The sequence below is a fragment of the Macrobrachium nipponense genome, chromosome 44, assembly GCF_015104395.2.
Source record: "Macrobrachium nipponense isolate FS-2020 chromosome 44, ASM1510439v2, whole genome shotgun sequence".
Classification (NCBI taxonomy): Eukaryota; Metazoa; Arthropoda; class Malacostraca; order Decapoda; family Palaemonidae; genus Macrobrachium; species Macrobrachium nipponense.
The window spans coordinates 50982522-51007030 of NC_087221.1; the positions used below are offsets into that span (position 1 = coordinate 50982522).

General features: G+C 38.0%; 1 protein-coding gene across 1 annotated transcript in view; it reads right to left on the reverse strand.

Moving 5' to 3' along the window:
• Window positions 1-1484: 1484 nt before the first annotated feature.
• Window positions 1485-24509, reverse strand: part of LOC135204001 (uncharacterized) — a 76140-nt gene continuing 53115 nt past the window's right edge. The window contains exons 14-23 of the mRNA XM_064233925.1: window positions 16123-16264; window positions 14878-15006; window positions 14111-14264; window positions 12285-12380; window positions 11462-11590; window positions 9806-9901; window positions 9230-9344; window positions 6233-6408; window positions 4926-5075; window positions 1485-3485 (exon numbers count right to left, since the gene is read on the reverse strand). Coding sequence (XP_064089995.1) covers window positions 3411-3485; window positions 4926-5075; window positions 6233-6408; window positions 9230-9344; window positions 9806-9901; window positions 11462-11590; window positions 12285-12380; window positions 14111-14264; window positions 14878-15006; window positions 16123-16264 — 1262 coding nt within the window. The 3' untranslated portion in view covers window positions 1485-3410. The remainder of the gene's footprint in view (window positions 3486-4925; window positions 5076-6232; window positions 6409-9229; window positions 9345-9805; window positions 9902-11461; window positions 11591-12284; window positions 12381-14110; window positions 14265-14877; window positions 15007-16122; window positions 16265-24509) is intronic.

The following is a 24509-nucleotide window of genomic DNA, read 5'->3' on the forward strand; positions in this document are numbered from 1 at the left end:
CGGAACCAGCTGGTTCAGCGTGTAAAGATTCTTGTATTTTACGTATCTTGAGACCTCATGCGGTGCACTGCAGGCATTACCTAAGGTTCTTTGCAGCGTGTCTTCGGCCCCTAACTGCATCCACTTTCGTTCCTTTTACATGAAAGGAGATGTACTCTTTCTTCATCTTACTTTCCACCCTCTCTTAACACTTGATTCATAGTGTAACTGCCTTGAGGTTGTCCTCCTGTTACACCTTTCAAACCTTTCACTGTTAATTTCCATTTCAGCACTGAATGACCTCATAGGTCCCAGTGCTTGGCCTTTGGCCTAAATTTTATATTCAACTCAACTCAACTCAGCGATGAATAAACATCGCGGGTTTCCAGGTGAAATTCGGCAGGCGAAAGTAATGTGTAGACTTCACAGTTCGAAGGAATATCTAGATATTACCTTGACTATTTCAAAATAGGGTTTTGGTAAGTCAGTAATAGCAAGAGTCCAGGTCAGTTAAAGCGCTCAATGGACGAGTCTCGACCCCGTGTTGGGCTCTGGTTCTCTTTCACAGTCTGATAAGTGGAATTCTTCGCTTTCATTCAATGTACGTCATCTCGGCTTCTTATTCTTCTGAATGGGGCTTTGGTACTTCCTGCTTTTGTTGGGCCTTTTGAATATTCCTTCTTTCATATAGCAAGAAATCTTCCCTCATATTTCTTTCAGAGTTTTATTCCTACTATCGCTTTTCTCTGAGGAAATACTGCCTTTGCAGGATTACTATCTTTACAGCATATTGTTAAATTCCAAACTACCATGGATTTAATAACATTTAAAGGAATGGTTGTTGATACTAATAATTCGAAACGAAAAACCAATTGCTTATTAATGTCTGTGTCCTTTCGATCATGGTTTCATAAATTCGTGTCTATTTGTTCTATCGAAAGAGTATTTTAAGTTGCCATTGTTTCTTGACAAGCCAGAATTGTTCAAATGCTCATCAGATTCACAATTATATTTCATATCGTTTGGGTCATTTTAAGCTTAAAGTACAATTTTTTTTTTTTTTTCTGTAAAACTATCGAGATGGCTTCATCTGTCCATCCGTACTTTTTCTGCCAGCCTTCAAATCTTAAAAACTTCTGAAGCTAGAGGGCTGCAAATTGGTATGCTGATTATCTATCCTCCAATTATCAAACATACCAAATTGCAGCCCACTAGCCAAAGTAGTAATGATTTTATTTAATAGTTAAAATTATTCATGATCGTTCGTCTGGCAACGCAATAACACAAGCCACCATGACCCGCTGAGGGTTTCATGAGAGTTTCATACAGCATTATACGCTGTACGGAGAACTCGATTGCGCCGAATATACTTCGGCACATCTTTTACTTGCTGAAGTAGGATTTCGAAAGGACGCTTATTATAAATTGTACATTCCTGCTATATGTAAAGTGGTGCAGTACAAAATATTTCGAGGAAATTGAAACCGTATCAACTGTGTTGTTTTAATTCTAAAATGACGAAACAGCAATAACAAAAACATCTTACCAGCGAACATATTCTTCAGAAAGAGGAACAAGAGTACAGTGAGTGATGTTCAAATAAACATCTTTGATAATAATAATAATAATAATAATAATAATAATAATAATAATAATAATAATAATAATAATAATAATAATAATAATAATGCAACTTATATAACTGTGGATTTTTATTACATAGAAGTTTATCATGATATTGTGAATTAATTGATTAATTAATAATAATAATAATAATAATAATAATAATAATAATAATAATAATAATAATAATAATAATAATAATAATAAAATGGAAATTGAATCAAAGCTGTAATTTACTTATCCCTGAAGGCCCCAATCCCCAAATCTCTGTTGACGAAGATTGCCAAGCATGCGTAACAAACAATTACAGTCACGTCACATTAAGCAATGTAATTTCCTCTCTCGAGCTGATGTGGCATTGCCTTACGGCTCCTTTATTGGATGACAAATTACATCAGGACGTAATTCCTGGCGGTAATTGAACGGATATCAAGCCTAGCGTTTCGAGTTTGATTTCGGAATAGACTTCTATGGTCTGCTCCATTTTTCAGTAACTATTACAGTAGTTTGTGATTCTTATGAAATTTACATTCCGGCTTTTTTTCCCAGTCAGTCAACTTTATCAGATGCATTATTACGACTAGGACAATCTTGGTCTTATCAGTAACTTGTAAATGACTATAATTCTCTCTCTCTCTCTCTCTCTCTCTCTCTCTCTCTCTCTCTCTCTCTCTCTCTCTCTCTCTCTCTCCATGGATATAGCTCGAACATTCAAAGAATTAAAAAATTGTTGTGTATCCATATTCTGAAAATTTTCAAAGATCCTTCCAGAATTTGCCATTACGCTGTCAAATTAAAATGGGTATACTCTCTCTCTCTCTCTCTGTCGGATTGTGAATGAATACTGATATACAGACGCATTTATATGAACACACTTTTGATGTAAGAGACGAATGAGTCATTCATCACCAACCCAACACCAGCATATTCCAGTGAGCGTGATTCATGAACCTGTATGATTCACCACTATACGTGACGAATCACTAACTCTCCGTTGACAGACGCTCCGTGAAACTTCAATCACGACAACCACCAATAAGGGGAGCGCCGACCCCTGAATTTCCAGAAATGATCGAATTTTAGTTATTAACAATTTTGAACTGGTTTAGGTCTAAATAAGCATGTCCTGAACTATAGTAAATTCACATTAACCGTGCATCTGATGTCTAGGCCAATCCCTTACGACGCTCCTGATTGGCTGTTCAGGAGCGTCGTAAGGGACTGGCCTAGACATCAGATGCACGGTTGATGTGATTTTGCTATAGTTTTGATTTTATTTTTGTTTTACTTATTTGTTCACCGCATTTACTGCATTGACTCACCTATGAGCAGCATTTTCGTACAATAATTGGTCAAAATTTGAAGCAAATCCCATCAGTCTTAACGTAGCTACTTTCAGCTACTTTATATTGGGGCCTTACGCCGTCGGCGCCAATCCTTAAACGTCATATATATATTTTTTTAAGCAAATTTGGAAAACCGCTTTGAAAAGGTGACGGTAGAGCGAGTCAGAAACCGTCCTATATAGAACTGCTCCTGTCTGCTGCCTTTGCGAACATGGGTTGACTTGGAGCTAAAATACAACGTTGAAGAGGGTCTTGGGTTAACTTGCTATGTTGGAGAGCGTCTTGGGTTAACTTGCTATGTTGGAGAGCTTCTTGGGTTAACTTGCTATGTTGGAGAGCTTCTTGGGTTAACTTGCTATGTTGGAGAGCGTCTTGGGTTAACTTGCTATGTTGGAGAGCATCTCGGGTTAACTTGCTATGTTGGAGAGCATCTTGGGTTAACTTGCTATGTTGGAGAGGGTCTTAATGGGGATGGTAGTAGTCGTTGTCCTCCCAGAGGTCCTCGTCGTCCTCGTGGGTCAGATCCAGAGGCTCTTTCTGAGGTAGGAGGAAATTGATTAATAGATAAATAAATAAATGATAAGTAATAAATAAATGACAAAAAATTACAACTGATTTATATAAACCAAACAAAAACTTCTTTCAGTTTTCTTCTGAAGATTGAAAAAGAAACCCACAAAATCACTTTGTAACTTGTTTACTTCTAAGTATTTACATTTAGAGTGTGTAGTAAAACTAAATGTAAATACTTAGAAGTAAACAAGTTACAAAGTGATTTTGTGGGTTTCTTTTTCAATCATTGATTTATATGTTGGTGTTGTTCGAGAGAGAATCGCTCGCGGTCTCGTAGTAGAATATCACTCATGCATTTATTTCTGTTAGTTCAGTTTTGCTATATCTTATAATATTATATATTATATATATATATATATATATATATAGATATATATATATATATATATTTAAATATTCATAGATATTTGCTTTAGTCAAGAAGAAAGCTATTTATCTGTTGAAAAGCGTATTGACTGAAGCTCCGATGAAGCATAAAATCCATCAAATGAATTGATAATTAGGTTTTACAATCAGCAGTCTGCCGGAGATTGCGTGACGTCTAACCAAAAATAATGGAGTAATCCTTGATATGTATGCGTTGAATTAAGGAACAATATTGACTTCAGTCATGTAAAGGTATCTCAGTCACGAGCAGAATGGAAGGGGAAAATATACGTTTCATTGCGGTCAACATGGAGTCAAGAATATCGAGGACGGTAGTATTTGTAGTATATTATCCTCTTCTATCAAATGGCCTTGTGTAGTTTTGTCATTTAATAAATAAGTTAGCGGTTGGCAAAGATGGAAAGTTGCGGAAACGGCGTTTGTTGCAGTCAGATTATTATAAATTAGTTCCAAGGGATTTTCTGTCGAAACGAAATTGTCAAAAACTCACTTTATCCTACGACGCTAAAAAAGCCATTCCAGTAAAAAGAAAAAAAGAAAAAGTTTTCCTCACAACTTTGTAAACTTCTTGACTGAAAACTTTATTCAACAAATGTCCCGTTAACACTGAAAACTGCAAAACATTTTTTATGATGAAATGTTTAACTCTCTGAGCTAATTGTTTGCATTTTCTGTCAAAACACGAGAGGGAAAAATCAGAATAAACACGAATACAGTAATGCGTCCAAAAGGCATGCGATGTCATGTTGATTTAGTAGCTGCGAGTCTGTTAAGCAGAAAGACATATATATATATATATATATATATATATATATATATATATATATATATATCTATATATATATATATATATATATTATATCCTTGTAGAGAGAGAGGTGACATCATAAAATATTACACGTCTGGTTTCTAGCAAGTCCCCTTGGGATGAAGTTGCTAGCCCGCCCATCCCCGGCTGTCCCACTGACGACATGAACCTTCACACACACACACACACACACACACACACACACACACCTGAATTGGGTCCATGTTTTCGGAGAGCTCGAAGATCCGGGCAACCTGCTCGGGCACCGTGTTGTTAGAGGGTCTCGGAGGGGCATTTTGGTACACGTGGACGTCCCACTCTGGATCAGGTTCTTGAAGTTCCTTGGCTTGTCTCTCACCCTGCCCAGGAAGAAGAAGATCCAGTAAAGAGGCGACACGTTTTTATGATTAGAATATAACACGGGAAACATTAAACCTATATCTATCTGTCTTCTTGACAAGCTTGAATAACTCTCAGTAGCTATTGTACACTTGGTTCATTTATCTTTCTCCCCGTACAGGTGAAATCTAATAGTTGGTAAAAATGTAATTATTAACATAATAGAATAAGTATTAACATGGTATGCTATTTCGTCACCCACTTTCCTAAAGGTCGTAAGAAGGTTCCTAATGTGTACAGTTAAACTAATTTCTTAAAACTGTATCACCACTATACTGAGAATTATTCTTAGAATCAAAACCATTCCGTTTTCAGTGCCAGGCTGCAGGGAGAACGGGTCGGTTGTCTAGTTTGATGCACTGATTTATGTCAACTTGCGTCGAAACGAGTCAGGTCAGGTGTCTGATAAGGTATATACAGGGTATTGGTGGGGCTATGGGTTGAGAACCAGTCCTCGAGCAGTTATTATTTTTTCTCCATTGTGTGGTGCAAGTCGCTACTGCTTTCGTGTTTATTTTGCTCTCTCTCTCTCTCTCTCTCTCTCTCTCTCTCTCTCTCTCTCTCTCTCTCTCTTTTTATCTTTGTAACCCTATCATAAAAGAGTTAGAGTGGAATTCAAAATCCCTTCGCTTAATGAGCTGGATACTCCATTCTTAAAAAAAGCCATTACTCGTGTTGTTAATTAATAAATAAAGATTAATACTAGCCAGGTATTATAAACAACAACGAAGTTTCTCTCTCTCTCTCTCTCTCTCTCTCTCTCTCTCTCTCTCTCTCTCTCTCTCTCTCTCTCATCCGTGTAAAATGCGTTCACTGACAGACATAAAATCCTATAGAATCTCAGGCTATTTAGAATCCCATTGACGAATGCAATAAGTAAATAGATAAGTAAATAAAAAGATGAATAAATAAATAAATAGATAAACGTAAGTAAACACATGAATAAACACAATTAATTCAATACCCCTAAGTCGTCCTTTTCAAAGACATTTGCCTCGTACGCTCTTACGCATACGCTGATAATCAAAAGAGTTGAAAAGTCTCGGGTGCAGCGATGAGATAAGTTGACGAATAAATAAACAAAAACAAAAAAACTGGCGCAAGCCTGGAAACATACCCTGGGGAGGCACTGGTGGCGCTGACAATAGAACTCTATCTTGCCTTCCGTGTGACAGGCGGTGCCATCAGGGAAGTATGTGTCGAAGTGGGAGAGATGCGAGAGGTCGGTCCTGGGAGAATACCAAGTGCCCGATGCCCTCTGGCAAAAGATGGCGCAGGCCTGCCAAATGCGATCTGCCGGGAGAGGAGGAAGAGGAGGAGGAGGGTCGGAATGAGCTGTATTGGAAATGGATGTGTAAATACGATTAGGCAGGTGTAGCAGTAATGGGATTTGACGTCTGCACTGAATGTTTTCGTGGTGTTGCTCGTCGGGTTTTTTTTTTTTTTTGCCGGAGTGGGCGAAGAGGCGCTCCGGCAGTCGTAGGAATGATTTGGGCTCGATATGAGTTGCGTTACTTGTCAAAATTTATTTACTAAAATATGAGTTGCGTTACTTGTCAAAATTTATTTACTAAATATACAGGGTGTCCATAAAGTCCCAGTACCATTCTGAGCAATAAATACTTGTAATGGTACTGGGACTTTATGGACACCCTGTTGTATTGAATGCAATAAGACAGGCGTGGAACTTGTTTCGGTATAATATGATAGGTATTCGGGGAGTTTTATACAAGAGAATTACAGTGAGGCAGGAGTACTACTACTTACCAGCCCGAGAAGAGCCTTTACTAGAGGTCTGGATAAACTAATCCTTTATAATAATGATAATAAGGAGTACTACTTCATTGAACATCACATAAATAGTTTTCATTTTCACATCTTTTTGCTGGGAAAAATATGAGCACATACAATAAAACAGGTGTAAAACCTGCTTCACATTTTCATACTGGAAAAATATGAGCACATACAATTAAACAGGTGTAAAACCTGTTTCAATAAAATAAAAAGAATAATACTGCCATTAATCAGAAGTATGAAAATCCGAGTGACCCAAGGAATGCTCACATCAAGCTCCATCAAAATCTCATCATCCTTGCAACTGTATACATTGATTGTTTGTTTGTTTGTACGGTGTTTTTACGTTGCATGAAACCAGTGGTTATTCAGCAACGGGACCAACAGCTTGACGTGACTTCCGAACCACGTCGAGAGTGAACTTTTATCACCAGAATTACACATCTCTGACCCCTCAGTGGAATGACCGAGAATCGATCTCGCGGCTACCGAAGTGGCAGGCGAATACCATACTGACCACGCCACTGAGGCGCTTAACTGTATACACTGAGACACGATAGCTTTAGGAACATTATCTGAATGGGTCCTGGTTTGATGAGAGGATAGAATATTAGACTCCGTCGATCAATTAGGTTGGATATCAAGCACAACTTTAAAGAGAGAGAGAGAGAGAGAGAGTGAGATGCTGGAAATTCTTTGGAATAACAAGATGAACTTAAAGAGAGGCAACTAAAAGAAGAAATTTGATCTCTCTACCTCATCCCGTGTTCCACTTCCAAACCCTACTTTTAACGCCTTTCTAAGAATATCCGAATTCATTCTCCGTAGTGCTATGGAAAAATCCATTTCACACAAGAGGTGTTACCTAAGGGTAAAAATGTCTCATAATACTTCATAATATTGGTCTGATATCACTTGCATAGAATTCTTTTTGTCTAGTTTTTTTCAACGTTTTTCCACAATTTTTTTAAACATCTCCCTAAAAGTGATTTTTTTACTTTTTTAAAAATCTCCCTAAAAGTGTTATTTTTCCTTAAAAAGATCTCCCTAAACGTGATTTTTTTTTTTACAAGGTTCAATGGAACGCTGGAAAAGTTCGTACTCTTCACCCCTTCCTATTTTATTTACACTCTCGCCAACGTTTTGACTCCCCTCTAATTGGTGCCTCTCTTCTCTCTCTCTCTCTCTCTCTCTCTCTCTCTCTCTCTCTCTGGCATCCCAGGGTTTACTTTAAACCTTTTCCAGCTCGGCTTCCGAATATACGCTGTAGCGTTCGTCACGCGAGCTACGCATTTATAGAATGCCTCTACCTGTCCTAGCTTGGGAATGCAACATATCGACCATACTCCTATAGTAGATTCACACCAACCGTGCATTTGATGTCTAGGCCAGTCCCTTGCGACGCTCCTGATTGGCTGTTGATAAGCCAATCACAGGGCTGGAAACTCTCAGTCTCTCTCGAGAGCTCACATAGGCAAGATGCATGTTCCACTTCTCCTGAGGGATACTTTTGAAAGACGTATCCCTCAGGAGAGGTGTGACATAGATCCTACCCATGTGAACTCTCGAGATAGACCGAGAGTTTCCAGCCCTGTGATTGGCTTATCAACAGCCAATCAGGAGCGTTGTAGGGGACTGGTCTAGACATCAATTGCACGGTTGGTGTGAATCTACTATAGCTAGGAGTATCTACTTTACCCCTTGCCAGGAAACCTAGCTTTTATGCCTGACTCGTATCTATTTTACTCCCAGCTAGAAAAACCAGCTTCTCTAAACTTACTCTAGCTAGAAAAACCAGCTTACACTCTTTACTCGAAGCTAGAAAAACCGGTGTATCTACGTCACTCCCAACAAGAGACAAGTGAAAAAAGCGCTGGAGTTTCTTTGGCATAATCGAGTTTTCGGTATGAGCCACGGCCCGGTGGTGGCCTGTCCTATAGCGTTGCCAGACGCACGAACAAGACTCACTTCTATTTTGAATCAAATAATCAAGACTACAGAGGCTAGAGGGCTGCAATTTGGTACGTTTGATGACCGGAGGGTGTGTGATGAACATACCAATTTGCAGCCATCTAGCTTTGGTACGTTTTCAGATCCGAGGGCGGACTGGAAAACACTCAAACCAGCGCGTCTACTTAACTCCTCGTCAGGAAACCCACAGCCTAGTTCGAGCAGCCGCATTCAGATCATCATCTCCCTCTCCCCCCCCCCCAACAAGTTATTCTCCAAGAGACCTCGGTCGTGATCGCCCCAACCAACCACCATCCATCCTCATCCGAAACTTGATTATCCACCGTCATTACCTTTCCTGGGCCTTTACCTGGATTATGGGGAGCCTGTGCACCTACAGCTTTAAGATCCTTCACCACCTGGGAGAACTCCTTGCACTTCTCGTCGGCGTAAGAGGTTATTGAGAGCCGTTTGCCATTGCATACCTGCAAGCAGGGGAAAGGAGGAGAGATGAAAGTGAGTTTTGGGGGGGTTAGGGTGGGTTTGTAAATGGGGTGACGATAAAACGGCAAAGATGGAAAACTACCGTATTTTCAATATGCGTGTATATATATATATATATATATATATAACGTATATAAGATCACACAAATAAAATATGTGTATTTATATACATACATGCATACATACCACTTATCAATATGTAACTCCCTTTCGTTATTATTCCATATCGGGGCGAATTGGATATTAAACAACATTTTTTAGCTTAATGTTTGCGAATGTAAGATATCACGGTGATGTGATAAAAAATTCGTATATATTTATATATGTACTGTGTATACAATCATATATAATGTGTATATGTATGCATAAATATATACATATACATAAACGTATTTGCTTCGGGTGTTAGAGAAAGCAGCAAGAGGAATTTCTTCAAACTTACCTTTGTATCGTCACACACATTGAGGGTGGTTTCCAGTCCTGGACATCGCTGGTCCGTGTTTTGGGGCTTAGGGTTCGTGCACTTTCGACGCGAAACCTGACGAGAGAGAGAGAGAGAGAGAGAGAGAGAGAGAGAGAGAGAGAGAGAGAGAGAGAGAGAGAAGGCCAATTCATAAAAATATTCATTTGAAATGAAAACAAAACAAAAATATATATATTCTTTTCACAAGAAATGGAGATGTACTTCACCTGTGAAATATATTCATTCCAGGGCATACAATTATATGCTGCTCATAGCAAAGATATTCATTCCACGAGAGAAAATATTCATATTTAGGAAAAGATATTCACGTGACATAAAAAAAGATATTCTGTTATTTAAAGTTTAATTTTCAAGTTAGACTCTATAGTCAGGATCGTGATTCTAGATTTGAAATTGTTGATAAAAATTTCAGTAACAGTAAGTTATTTTTTCCCATTATCACTTGCAAAATGCAATAAAAAATCAATCATACTCCAAAACGATTAATAATACAGTGTCTAAACTGAAACTCCATATAATTCCATATAGCAGGACTACATATGAAAAAAAGTAATAAAAAATATACCTTTAAAGAGGAGCGCTTAATGCATTCAGAGTAGAAACATGGCAAGAGAACTTTTGTGGTATTTATTTCATTATTTCAAAGGAATTAATTGGGTGAAATGGAAAACTTTACATTTTTAGAAACTAAGTTATTCAATTTTGACTCGAAATGAAAAGTATCACTAAACAATATTTTCTTTTCCGATTTATTTTGATCATCAGGAAATAACACGGAATCCCAGGCAGGGGAATTATTGCCATCAGTGCGCCTCACGCGGTGCTCTGTAGGCAACCCCAGTCATTCATTTTACTGTACCTCCGTTCATATTATCGTTTATCCACCCCCTCCTGACGATTATTTATAGCGCAACTGCTGCGAGGTCTTCCTCCTGTTACACCTTTGAAAACGTCTTTATTCTCAGTTTCCCTTCCAACGCTGAATGACCTCGTAGGTACCAGAGCTCGTCCTTTCGCATAACGCTGAAACCTATGAGGTCATTCAGAGCTGAAAGGGAAAATTGAGAGTTGGAAGGTTTGTAAGGTGAAAATGGAGGAAAACGTAGTGGTTGTGCTGTGAAAGTAAGATGGAAGAATGAAAATATGAACGGAGGTACAGTGAAAGGACTGAAAGGGGTTGCAGCTATAGTAGATTCTCATCAACCGTGCATTTGATGTCTAGGCCAGTCCCTTACGACGTTCCTGATTGGCTGTTGATAAGCCAATGACAGGGCTGGAAACTCTCATTCTCTCTTGAGAGTTCACATAGGCAGGATGTATGTTCCATCTCTCCTGAGGCATACGTCTTTCAGGAGAGGTGGAACATACATCATGCCTACGTGAACTCTCTCTCGAGAGACTGAGAGTTTCCAGCCCTGTGACTGGCTTATCAACAGCCAATCAGGAGCGTCGTAAGGGACTGGCCTAGAGATCAAATGCACGGTTGATGTGAGTCTACTATAGCTAGGGGCCGAAGGGACGCTGCAAGGAACTTTTAAGTGATGCCTTGTAGTGCGAACCCATGTTGGGTTTAGGATATCTCTCTCCATTTCGTCTTTCTCTGTCTTTGCTTACTTGTACGCCCATGCCGCCCTCAATGCATCCTGAGGAACACTCCGTGTGCTCCCAGGAGCTCCAGCCTCCGGTGACCACCTTCGGAACGCGATCAGATGGCCAAGGCGTACACGTCCCCGCGATGCACCACTGCCAAAAAATAAATAAATAATAATAATAATAGCAATAATAATAGCAATAATAATAATAAATTATATAAAAAAATGAATTGAAAAGAAGTCAAACGTCCCTGCAATGCACCACTGAAACACAAGTTAATTTTAAAAAAGTTGCATTAGTTTTAAAAAAACAAGTCTTAGTGAAAATGAGATAAAAGACATATTAAAAGAGCTACCAGCTCGACTACGTTGGAAACTATATTAGACTCACATCAACCGTGCATTTGATGTCTAGGCCAGTCCCTTACGACGCTCCTGATTGGCTGTTGATAAGTCAGTCACAGGGCTGGAAACATTCAGTCTCTCGAGAGAGTTCACATGGGTAGGATCTATGTTCCACTTCTCTTGAGGGATACGTCTTTGAAAAGTATCCCTCAGGAGAGATGGAACATACATCCTGCCTTTGTGAACTCTCGAGAGAGACTGAGAGTTTCCAGCCATGTGATTGACTTATCAACAGCCAATCAGGAGCGTCGTAAGGGACTGGCCTAGACATCAAATGCACGGTTGATGTGAATTTACTATAGGACGTATGACGTCCCTATAAGTACTTGCTGACGTCTGTGATTAACCCATGAGTATAAAACATATGCTGTCATATATATATGTGTGTGTGTGTGTGTGTGTGTGCCGCCATTCCAACCCCCTTTCCGAGCCCCTCTTACTCGATCATGGCCGCAGTAGGTACCGTCAAGGGCGGGTCCAGCTTTGAAGTAGCCGATTCGATGAGGGCTTCGGCACATGACGGTCTGACACACATCCTGTTCAAAAAAAATTAATGCATAGTAAATACTTCTCCGAGTGCTTCTGCTTCACGGGCATTTTCTTATGTGTGGAAAATACAGCATTATTTGTTAGGGGCTAAGATGGAATATTGTGAAAACTGTCGGTAAAAATATGGTTATGTCATCAGATACTGTTTTATTTCAAAGCTGATATTAATATTAATCATATTTATACTTTCGTTTGAAATTAATGGAAAATGCTGTTTTTCCACCTAACGCTCTGATGCGAAGTGTTGGTGCCTTTATGCAATTACAGCGACTTTTCTACTGAACTAAAAAACAAGTTGTTCGTCCCCAGGAAAAATTTACGTGAAGGTTTTTTTTTTCCTCCATAAAGATTTTCTCATCCATAATTTAAAGGGCACGTGGCATATTTTGATAAAGTAGTTACTCCTATAGACTTGAAAACGACATTTCAACCCGAAAATCACGAAACCTTATACATTTTGATAAAATAGTTACTCCTATAGACTTGAAAATGACATTTCATCCCAAATATTACGAAACCTTATATATTTTGATAAAATAGTTATTCTTATAGACTTGATAATGACATTTCCTCCCAAATATCACGAAACCTTATATATTTTGATAAAATAGTTATTCTTATAGACTTGAAAATTACATTTCATCCCAAAATTCAAAAATTCACGAAACCTTATATACATTTTGATAAAATAGTTACTCCTATAGACTTGAAAACGACATTTTATCCCAAATATCACGAAACCTTATACATTTTGATAAAATAGTTACTCCTATATACTTGAAAACGACATTTCATCCCAAATATCACGAAACCTTATATATTTTGATAAAATAGTTACTCCTATAGACTTGAAAACGACATTTCATCCCAAATATCACGAAACCTTATACATTTTGATAAAATAGTTACTCCTATATACTTGAAAACGACATTTCATCCCAAATATCACGAAACCTTATACATTTTGATAAAATAGTTACTCCTATAGACTTGAAAAAACGACATTTCATCCTAAATATCACGGAACCTTATATATTTTGATAAAATAGTTACTCCTATAGACTTGAAAAAACGACATTTCATCCCAAATATCACGAAACCTTATATATTTTGATAAAATAATTACTCATATAGACTTGAAAAAACGACATTTTATCCCAAAATTCACGAAACCTTATATATATTTTGATAAAATAGTTACTCCTATAGACTTGAAAACGACATTTCATCCCAAATATCACGAAACCTTATATATTTTGATAAAATAGTTACTCCTATAGACTTGAAAACGACATTTCATCCCAAATATCACGAAACCTTATATATTTTGATAAAATAGTTACTCCTATAGACTTGAAAAAACGACATTTTATCCCAAATATCACGAAACCTTATATATTTTGATAAAATAGTTACTCCTATAGACTTGAAAACGACATTTCATCCCAAATATCACGAAACCTTATATATTTTGATAAAATAGTTACTCCTATAGACTTGAAAAAACGACATTTCATCCCAAATATCACGAAATCTTATATATTTTGATAAACTACTTACTCCTATAGACTTGAAAAAACGACATTTCATCCCAAATATCACGAAACCTTATATATTTTGATAAAATAGTTACTTCTATAGACTTGAAAAAACGACATTTCATCCCAAATATTACGAAACATCATGAGAATTAAGAACGACCTAAGATGACCCGTACCGCGCCGATCGTCTCGTTGTAGAGGGTGGCGTCATCGTCCCTCAGAAAGACCCGACACTGATCATAGGCGTCCCAGCTCTGCCCGGGCAGTTGCTCGTAGATGCTGTGGTCGTGGATCGACGGTTCGGAGGGCACGTCATCCAAACAGGGCGCTCTGAAGGGTGAAGGGAGGGTTATCCAAGGTCAAATAAATCTCTAACATTGGTATTATAAAGTGATGGTCTCTATTACACCTATACTGACTTGCGCTTGGCTGAGCAGAAGGATTTTCTTAAGCATGAAAAGACACAATGAAAGCAAGATCATTTAATAGCAAAGGGAACAGATGAAAAGTTACAACAGAAAGAGTTCTAGATTGGGGGGGTGAGGGGCGGCTCCACATTAGAAGAGACACCCTTACCTTACCTTACGTACAGACCTTACATCTTGTTCGGGTTGCCCCAGGTCCCTCAGTGTGAGGCACCTGGGACACTCCCTTAAAAGGTTACATGAACATTTTATAAGTCAGAAATAACGCTCCTTGAAGCAAGGACAATCATCATAAAAGGTCTCTAACAGAAAATAGAGTGAGCAGAAGTTGAAATGGCTTGATCCCTTGTAATACAAGAATTGGAAGACTAGGGCTTTCCAGACTTTGTATAACAATTAATGATATAAAATTGAAAGCTGACACGGCTCTATGAGAACAAATAGACTGTTCAGTTACCGTAGCAAACAGGAAGAAACTTAATTATTTTGCTCTGCTTTACTTCGAAGTTGTAACTCACGTCATTGTTTCGATAATTTCCCTCGAGCACGAGGACCAGTTCGTCTCGCCGCTGGTGGATCTCGAGGCCGACATCACGTACCCATTCTTGGGGCAGGAATTGCCATACCCATCGTGCAGCATACCCAAGCTGAAAAGGGAAGGAATGCTCTATATATATATAATATATATATATATATATATATATATATATATATATATATATATATATATAATATATATATATATTCCAACAAATCACTGTGTGTATGAATATATTTATCATCTGTGTTTCTTGACATTTTTGACCTCGTTGTAACCCACCGCCGCTTGCATCAGACTCATAGGGTCTGTCGTTAATTCCAGTGATGGTTAGGGGCGTTCATTCGCTAATTTCCACTGTCAATTGTTAGTAGTTACTCATTTAAGTATTAATGAGACTCGGTATTATTCAACAATTATCGTAATTTTATTTACAAGTGTATGTTAGAGCGTACATACTTCACACTCAGTATGTCTATGTGATTTTCAAATAGACCGGGGGGAAAAAAACTTCTAAGCAATAGTAGATTCACATCAACCGTGCATCTGATGTCTAGGCCAGTCCCTTATACGACGTCCCTGATTGGCTGTTGATAAGCCAGTCACAAGGCTGGAAACTCTCGGTCTCTCTCGAGAGTTCACACAGGCAGGATGTAGTAGTATGTTCCACCTCTCCCGAGGGATACTTTTGAAAGACGCATCCCTCAGGAGAGGTGGAGCATGCATCCTGCCTACGTGAACTCTCGAGAGAGACTGAGGGTTTCCAGCTCCGTGATTGGCTTATCAACAGCCGATCAGGAGCGTCGTAAGGGACTGGCCTAGACATCAGACGCACGGCTGATGTGAATCTACTATACTCTGTTTTTTTTTCATCTGTCCATCCGCCTGTGGTGTTTTTGTATGGTAACACTGCGTCCCGGGCTTTAGATAGTTACGCTAATTGTAAGTTTTAGGTAAATAAAAGGATATCTGGTTGTACATTTGTAACTGAAAAGTGTTTAAATAATTTACTGTATGCGAATTACACCGTTAATATTCGAAATAGGATATTATTATAATCGTTGAATGTAAGCTGAATGTAACTATCTAAAGCCCCGGGACGCAGTGTTACCATACAAAAACACCACAGGTGGATGGGCAGATGAAAAAAAACAGAGTATAGTAGATTCACATCAGCCGTGCGTCTGATGTATAGTATAGATCTCCTAAACCTCGAACGACTTACTTGTGACCCATTTCGTGAGCCATGACGTAAACGGAGGCGAATCCTGCCGATGGGTAGGGCTTCCCCCAGGTGTCTGTTGCGCCAAGCTCCACGATGACGGCGCTGTAACCGGAGTGGCACACGCCCCGAACTGCGGCCAGACCTGGAGACGGGGTATGAAGGAGTACTTGAAGGGGGGCATTTATTTATTTATTTATTTATTTTATCTTTTTTGTGGTGGGCATGGGTGTTCCTCACAGATATTTCTTAGGGTGTTTATATTTTTCCTCAGTGTCAGTCAGTCTTCAACAGAATTTCGGGTTTTGGAACTGGAATATAAGATCTAGGCGGGTTCCGGAACTGGAATATAAAATTTAGGCCCAAGGCCAAACGCCTGGACCTATGAGGTCATTCAGGGCTGAGAGCGAAATTGAGCGTGAATTGGCTTGAAAGGTGTAACAGGAGGAAAACCTCGCAGCTGCACTTTGGAACAACTGTTAGGAGAGGGTGGAAAGTACGATAGAAGAAAGATAATGGGAACGGAGGTATAGTAAAATGAATAAGAAGGGTTACAGCTAGGGACCGAAGGGACGTTGCAAAGAACCTTAAGTAATGCCTACAGTGCATCGCCTGAGGTGCACTGATGGCACTAACCCCCACACAGGGAAGTTCAGGTGAGAACACTTGATTCCTCTAGAAAATCTTTCCGATGTTAGCCGTATAAAGGAAGATGTAAAATATATGATATTAAGTGGCCCACTCAAAACAGGTATAGAGAATCGTTAAACACAGACCTAAACTAAGTGAGTATGTCATGTAAGTGTGCATTATTCATATGTATAACACCCCGAACCCACAATGTGTACAGAAACACACGTGTAAGTGTTTACATAATAAAAATATGGAATGTTAGTCCATATATATAAAAGATTGCTTGCAGGAATGTGATCAGACTAGAGACGCTAAAGATGACGTATACAATAAGTATGTAGGCTAAGATAACATGCCGTCACCTGTAGTCATTCAATTGTTTATAAACATTAGTCCAAGCTCCCTGCTTGAGACAACTACCCCGACCTATAATTCAAACGGCCTACGTGGCCTACGTGATCTGTAGCGTGTCTCATTTTGTGTTCGTATGAAACTATGTCATTTGTATGTATGTTCATATGTTCGAACTACTGTCTGTTCCTTCATAACTTGTAACAGAGATGGTAGACGAGCAGAACAGAGTTAGCTATCATCATTAGAAGACCTGTACCTCTTTACCTAAGCTTTATCATGTAGAGGAATAGGATTAGCCATCATCATTGGCAGAAGCGATCAAGCTATCGTTATTAGAAGACTTGTTTACAATCATATCCTGATCTTCGCAGCATGTAAAACTTCAGAAGAATACATATATTTTTATATTTCGTGTTTTCTACAAGAACCTCCTCACCATGAGTTTAACATATCGTCGTAATAACCAACAAGATAATACCGACTTCGTAAATGATCTACAAACCCCCAGACACTCCATTGAAGATGGAAGTGCAATACCAACCGACTTAGCGTAAGATTATCGCTAGTCTAACATACTACCTCATAGGGCGCCTTATCATACAAGGCACAAGCCCTAATATTGGTGGCCAGCGTACCAGACGAACTCTACAACGTCCTACGAAGAAAAACCAGAATAATAAATCATGTATCATAAGAAGTCAACGACGACGGAAGCAGCAGATTCTTCAAGCAACCTAGTATCATCGTTAGTGAGCGACTTCAGAAACCAATAAGAACTCTTCAACGACGACGAAAGCAACAGATTCTTCAACCAACTTAGTATCATCATTTAGTGAATAACTTCAAGAAACAAAACCGACGTGTCTTTTTCCTACGGCAACGCAAGCTTCGTCTCTCATTAGAATCATTCAAGAAAACATCGTTAGTGAGCGTTTCCGGCACTTCAAGAAACAAACCGAACGCGTCTGCAGCATCGGATCTTTCAAGGGCTCGAATCATCGAAACAACGCGCACGGGGGAAACTGAAGCCAAACCAGGTCATCCGCTAAATAGAGAAGGAGGACCAAGGCCGTGTGTCGTTATCGGAACACCGTGACTTCCCACAAAAGCAAGCTAAGTACAATTTTTTATTCATTTGGAGTAACTTTGAGTGTTTCCTTTGCAGGTCGAATTTCGTTATTCCTGTGGCTGAAGTTACGAGACATTCTTAATCTTACTTTTTTACAGAAATTATCAACATCATTGAGATTTCGCTACTGCGAGTTTTTTATCTTTGAGTGTCTGTTTCCAGAAGTTCTACTGAAATATCATAATCATATACTATGTTAATTTTATCATTTTGGGTGGTTATTAATCCCTTACGTAACAAATCATATTAAACAGTGAATATGCGTTTACGCAGTGGACGTCTGTATTTATACAGATGTATGGATAGGGTCGTTAGGCACCGTAGTGATTAGAAAACACACAAAAACAAGTGGAACACCCGTACAAATCTAGATAAATTAGAGGTAACACTATTTCGGGTCATGACAATAAATGCTCCTTTGCAAAGTCCCGATCGCAGTTTTAGCCTTGAGTTTTTTTGAGTTTATATAAAATATCGAACCTCAATGACTCAACTTAACTTTTAAAATATGGCTGGATTGCAAGGAATAACATGTCTGTAAAAAACTTTCATCAGGCTAAATGCGCTGACCAGGATCCCTCACTATTTCAAATTTTAGCAAAGAATGAAGTACAAACAGTTAATATTGAATGCAGTAGTGATAACTTGTCTTATTAGTAATCGCTCAGCTCCTAATAGTTCGTCATTCATTGCTTTATACGTAACCAGCAACATAATGCTAAAAACACACAATACGTTGCCGATGGTAATAAAGAGAAGGATCTTAATTATTACAAAAAAAATAGAAACAGTAGCCCGTTCAGAATCAAACAAGCAAACTCGGTGACTGCGTCACCTAGTCAAGCGGTCAAGGTCAGTCAAAAACTGCCGAAGTGTTCAAAGCATAGCAAATTCCATACAATAAGCGACTCTAGCAGAGTGGGGAAAAAGCGATGTTGGTTCATACATACCGATATCTTTTTGAATTAAAAAGGATTTTCCTATGAAACACACGACCGTATAAAGTAATCAGAGCAGGTTTTCGTTTTTTTTTTTAATACGTAAGTTATTATAAGTAGTGGTGGATAAAGCCCGACTGTACGCGCCGTAAAAATTAGAATATCTTGTTTATTCCTTTAGTACACGTAATATCCTGTATTTACGGACTCACCGTCTGTTGTTCGAACTTCCCTAATGAGAAGTCCGGATAAGCGAGCGTTTACAGATACCTCTATAGTTATAAAAACATTGATCTGTATCTAGTGTAATTGTAAGATTCATCTAGGGGTATACAAAATATTAACTTACATCCTGCAAAATAAGGCGTGTTTATCAAAGGGAAATCCTATAAACCTTCAAACATATTAAAATCCGTTTGAACAAAAATGAGACAGTTAATCAAATAATAACTTATATAAAGGAACTATACATTTGTCTCATAAATCGTAACATTGTTCAAATGACCCAACAGAATTCTCTCCCCACAACCGCAGTCGCACTTTGCACGCAAAATCTCGAGAAGCATGCACCCTCGAATGTCTTAGTGCGTGTAAAATGACTTTGCTGGGAAGTGAAATTTTAATCCTTCCCGACACTCTGAAATATAACGATTTCCGCGAACAAAGCCCTAGACACGGTTGACACAGCAAACAAGTTAATATAGTAATCCACAAAAACCTATACATATAAATATCGCATTTCTTTTATTGTTGCTAACTTTTAATCCCGCCCAACCAGTCGTGGATGAATCTCTCTGATAATCTATCTAAAGTAATATCAGTAAAGTCATTCAAGCAGAGGTGATTCAGCAGAAATTTTTTTTTATCTTTTACCTGAATACCAGGAAGTTTCTCCACTAGCGAGTGATCTCTGGGAAAAACGGATGTAATTTAACACAAAATACGGTCTAAGGACAAACATAAAGCTATATACGTACCTTCGTATAGACTCTCACTGCAATTTCAAAATAGAGATAAATGACGAAGTTGAAATATGTTAGTAATAGGAGCCATTAGGAAATCAAATAGCCCATATAATTTTCCCTCAAAAGTCATGCCATAAAAGATCGGACTTGGCGTATCTGCGTAGATTTCTGTCGCTTAAACAAGGAAACGACTCCCGATAGTTTCCAGTGCCATGTACCGACGACATCTTATCTCTGTTAGGTTAGAATAAATTTTTTTTTTTCACCAATTTGGACTTACTTAAAAGCTTTTACCAGATACCATTACCTAAGTGATTGTACCTCATACACCGTTTTCAGCACACTCAGGGGACATTATCAATTTTTACGTATGCCTCCGGCTTACGTTGCACCCCAATTACAATATAGTGTTTGGAGACTTTTAGGGGATACCCTACATGCCTATATGATGATCTTGTAATCTTTTCTAATACCTTTAGAAGTACATTCACATAAAACTAAGAGCTAGTGGCTACAGAGACAAAGACAAATAATCTCAGAGTAAAATATCTAAATGTGAGTTTTTAAAAACCGAACATGTTTATCTAGGTTTTATGTGTCTAGTCAAGGTCTTAAAGTAGTCCATGGTATGGTGTCGGCTATTCATAACTTTCCGGTACTATTAACGTAAAAGGGGGATACAGCACTTTGGCGCTGTAGTGGGTATTACAATCGTATGTAAATATGTAACTCTTCAATCATGACAGCTCATTTAAACAGATCTTACGAAGAAGAGCGTAGATTTATTATGGTCTGAAAAGCATCAACAGGCGTTCGATATCTTAAAACGCGGAAAATGCAGCTCACCTAACTTAAAAATCCCTGATTTAAATAAAAAAATTTTTTTTATTGCAACAGACGCCTCAGACCAAGGGGTAAGAGGGATACTACTTCAGTAATATGATAAACAGTTCTTCCCTATAGCTTTTTATTCACGTAAACTAAAGCCCTCTGAAAGTAAATATGCAGTAATAGGCAAGGAAGGGCTAGGTATCTTTAACACTAGTACATTTTAAGTTCATAATCTATGGCTATCCTGAATAAAAGTCCTACTGAACATGAGTCCTTTACCGAGTTTTTCAAAGGCTTTAATCACAGTCCAAAAGGAACTCGGTGACAAATGATCATTCAGGTTATTGGAGCCAAGATAAGATATCTACCTTGGAAAGCAAATATCCATAGCTGATGCATTATCCCGCAATCCCGCACCATACAGCAAAGAACCATTAATTGGACTAAAAGATATAGAAACATCCGTGCCTATTGTTAAAACCGTATCTAAACAAGAAAATTCCTTAACCCAAGAGATCGCGAGCATTGAATATCTGGGTCGGAGCGCAGAACTGTTACAAACTGAACAAAGCAAGTGTCAACAGCGATAAGCAAAACAACAACACCACAACAAATAAACACTTCGAAACGGAAACAGGGTCAGTGGCTAGGCAAAAACAATAAACACTTCGAGCAGAAACCCTAAAGCAAAAGTATATTTATAGTATGTGTATCAGAATAATGTAATCAATGTAATGTTCTATGTAGGTCTGTGACGAGGAAAACCCGAAGGAACACGAGCAGAGGACTAACGACCAGGTAGTAGTAATAATCTCTCTCATACCAATCGTCATAAACTGGTTGCATTCCGTCATCCAGGGTTCCTTATTATGTCACAGAAAGCCAAATCACTGTTTTACTGGCCTACAATGCTTACAGATATAAAAAAGGCACAAAATAACTGATTGTAACACGTGTCATGAAAACAAGGGACACACTAAGACACCTGTCAGTTAAGGGCCTATCCTGTGCCAAATCAATCCTTGAAAGAATATACGTAGAATTATTAACAGAATTACGAGTCTGACAGAGGAATAAACACTTCTTAGTGTTAATAGTTCCTTGACACGTTATATAGAATTAATAGCACTAAAAACAAACACCGCAATTGAGTGCGTTAGGAATATTTATGGTGCTAAATCAGTAAATATGGAATTCAACACATAATAATCTGTGACTCGGGTGGTGTAAATCAATAATAATCTCCTTAACACGTTGTGTGAATTCCTTTCCATTAAGAAACCAATATAATATTTTTATCACCCAGAGTCATCGGTTTGGTAGAATACCGGATAATTAAATAGGAAGTGTCAATGTCTTACGAGTTACAACTCGTGATATTGGATCCGAACTGGATTATAGCGGTTCTCGCGGTTTTAAATACCTTTATCATTTATATCTTGTATCTATAGAATTGATGCCGCAAGTAGCCTTATACGGTACGCCGCTAGAACACTTTTCCACATATTCCAAGCCAACCATTAATTTATCAAATATATATAAAAAAATATATAAATAAATAAATATAAAAAAATAAAATAAATATGGATACAAGTGGAGTCAATATAATACACTCCGTAAGAAGTCGGAAGGGTTACAAATTATAATAAAAAAAGGAATCACGATAAAATCAATAAGCAAAACGTAACCATAGGTTATTAAATATCCAAATATATATGCGTAAAGATTTGAACTCTAACTTAATGCTTTAGTAATGACAAATAAGCTAAAAGTTCAAACACATATCCAAAACCTACTGACATATTGTCTGTCCCGGTGATTTATATTCGTAGTCAATGAAAAAAAAAATAATAATTAATAATAAATAAATAAATAAATAAAATAAAATAAAAGAGATTTTAAAGTCAGGAAGTCTAGAAGTGAAAATGTTATCTATGGAATAATCCTATATGAATCTTATACAGGGCTAATAATATATATATAGAATTTGTATGGAAACCTTTTTCATATAGTTTGAATAAGGAATATTTAATTTCACATAATTACAATTATGCAGATTTCCAACATGAAACTAATATATTGTTCAATTTGGTACTGTTTTTTTTCAGACATTCTTTTCGTGTGGGTCGAGTATTAAAAGATAATAAATTTATCCTAAAGTCGTATTTATTACAGCAAGTAACGTAACTCTTAGCTGGCTGAGAGCAATCTCCTGCCAAGTGACGACGTCATCATTGCCGTATCAGTATTTGTTCCTTTTAACCTCAATAATCTGCTTACACAGGCTTCATCTCGCGCTTGCAAAAGCAGATTGACTGGAGAAAGGACTGCCTAGCCCGAACTTCTCATGGGCATGGCAGACGTTAGGTACAAGTGTCTATCGGTGTGCGCAATGCAACTTTAGCTAAGGAGTTGCAATCATTTTAAAAATAATAACAAAATAAGCAAAATAGAATTTCTATAACAACAAAATGAATTAATTTTTCTGAACCTCATAGACATTTAGAAGTATCAAGATATATATGTGAAATATTTACTTGCAACATTAGCCTATTACAATTCAAGTAAAACATTCATGGGAAATGTCACATTTTCTTGAAAAACCCAAAGTTTATTTAGAAATTAGTTACATAGTGGGTTTTTTCGTTGCATCTCCTACCTATTAATAAAGTTTTTAAAATTAACCTCAGAGGATGCGCGCGAGAATATTGAATATGAAACTTTTGTTAGGGCACATAGGATCAGATTTTATCACAACTTAATTTCAGTTAGCATAGAGAAATACAGAATCATGATTAATCTTCTCTTTGACTCTTATGTTGCCTGGCAATCTTACAAATAGCTCCGTTTCACACTTCTTTGTCTAGTAACTTACTACCAGTAATATCGAATTTTCTTTGGGATTCGTATTGAATATCTGTTTTATTTTTTATAATTATGGATATTTTTACAGTCCTCATAGACCTGGATAGGTTCACTCATTGTTAATGCCGATGGATAAAAAAGTTTGTACAGCGGACTCTTTTGAATTCCAAAATATCAGCGAATTCATGTGGGTTAAGTCTGGTCTAAATGGCTCTCTCCCCTCCCCTGTATTTGGATGTCGTCTGAATTTACTTTGCCCTTGTGACAAGTATAATTTCACTTGCAGGCTGATTAATGGAACCTGGTTACAGTATCCTGCAGTACGAGAGTTTCACATCGCAACTTCAAAAAATCGTTCGTTCGCAGCGGACGACTACAGTCAAGTAACAACCGCCTACAATGTGAAAGGAATTTCATGGACTTCTTTGACCGACACCGTATCTCGTCGTTAATCTCGACCGACAACCGTATCTCGTCGTTAATCTCGTTTTAATGCGGAATGCTCCGGCGGCTGTCGGAATCGACTACGAAAGGGACATACTTCCGACAATTACGACCCGAAGGATATTCAACTCTACTTTGCTGCGAAGGACTCGTGCTGGGATGATCTATTCATCGCGAACGTAATCGTGTAGCTTAGGATGCAGAGAATAAGTATGGAGCGCAATTATACGA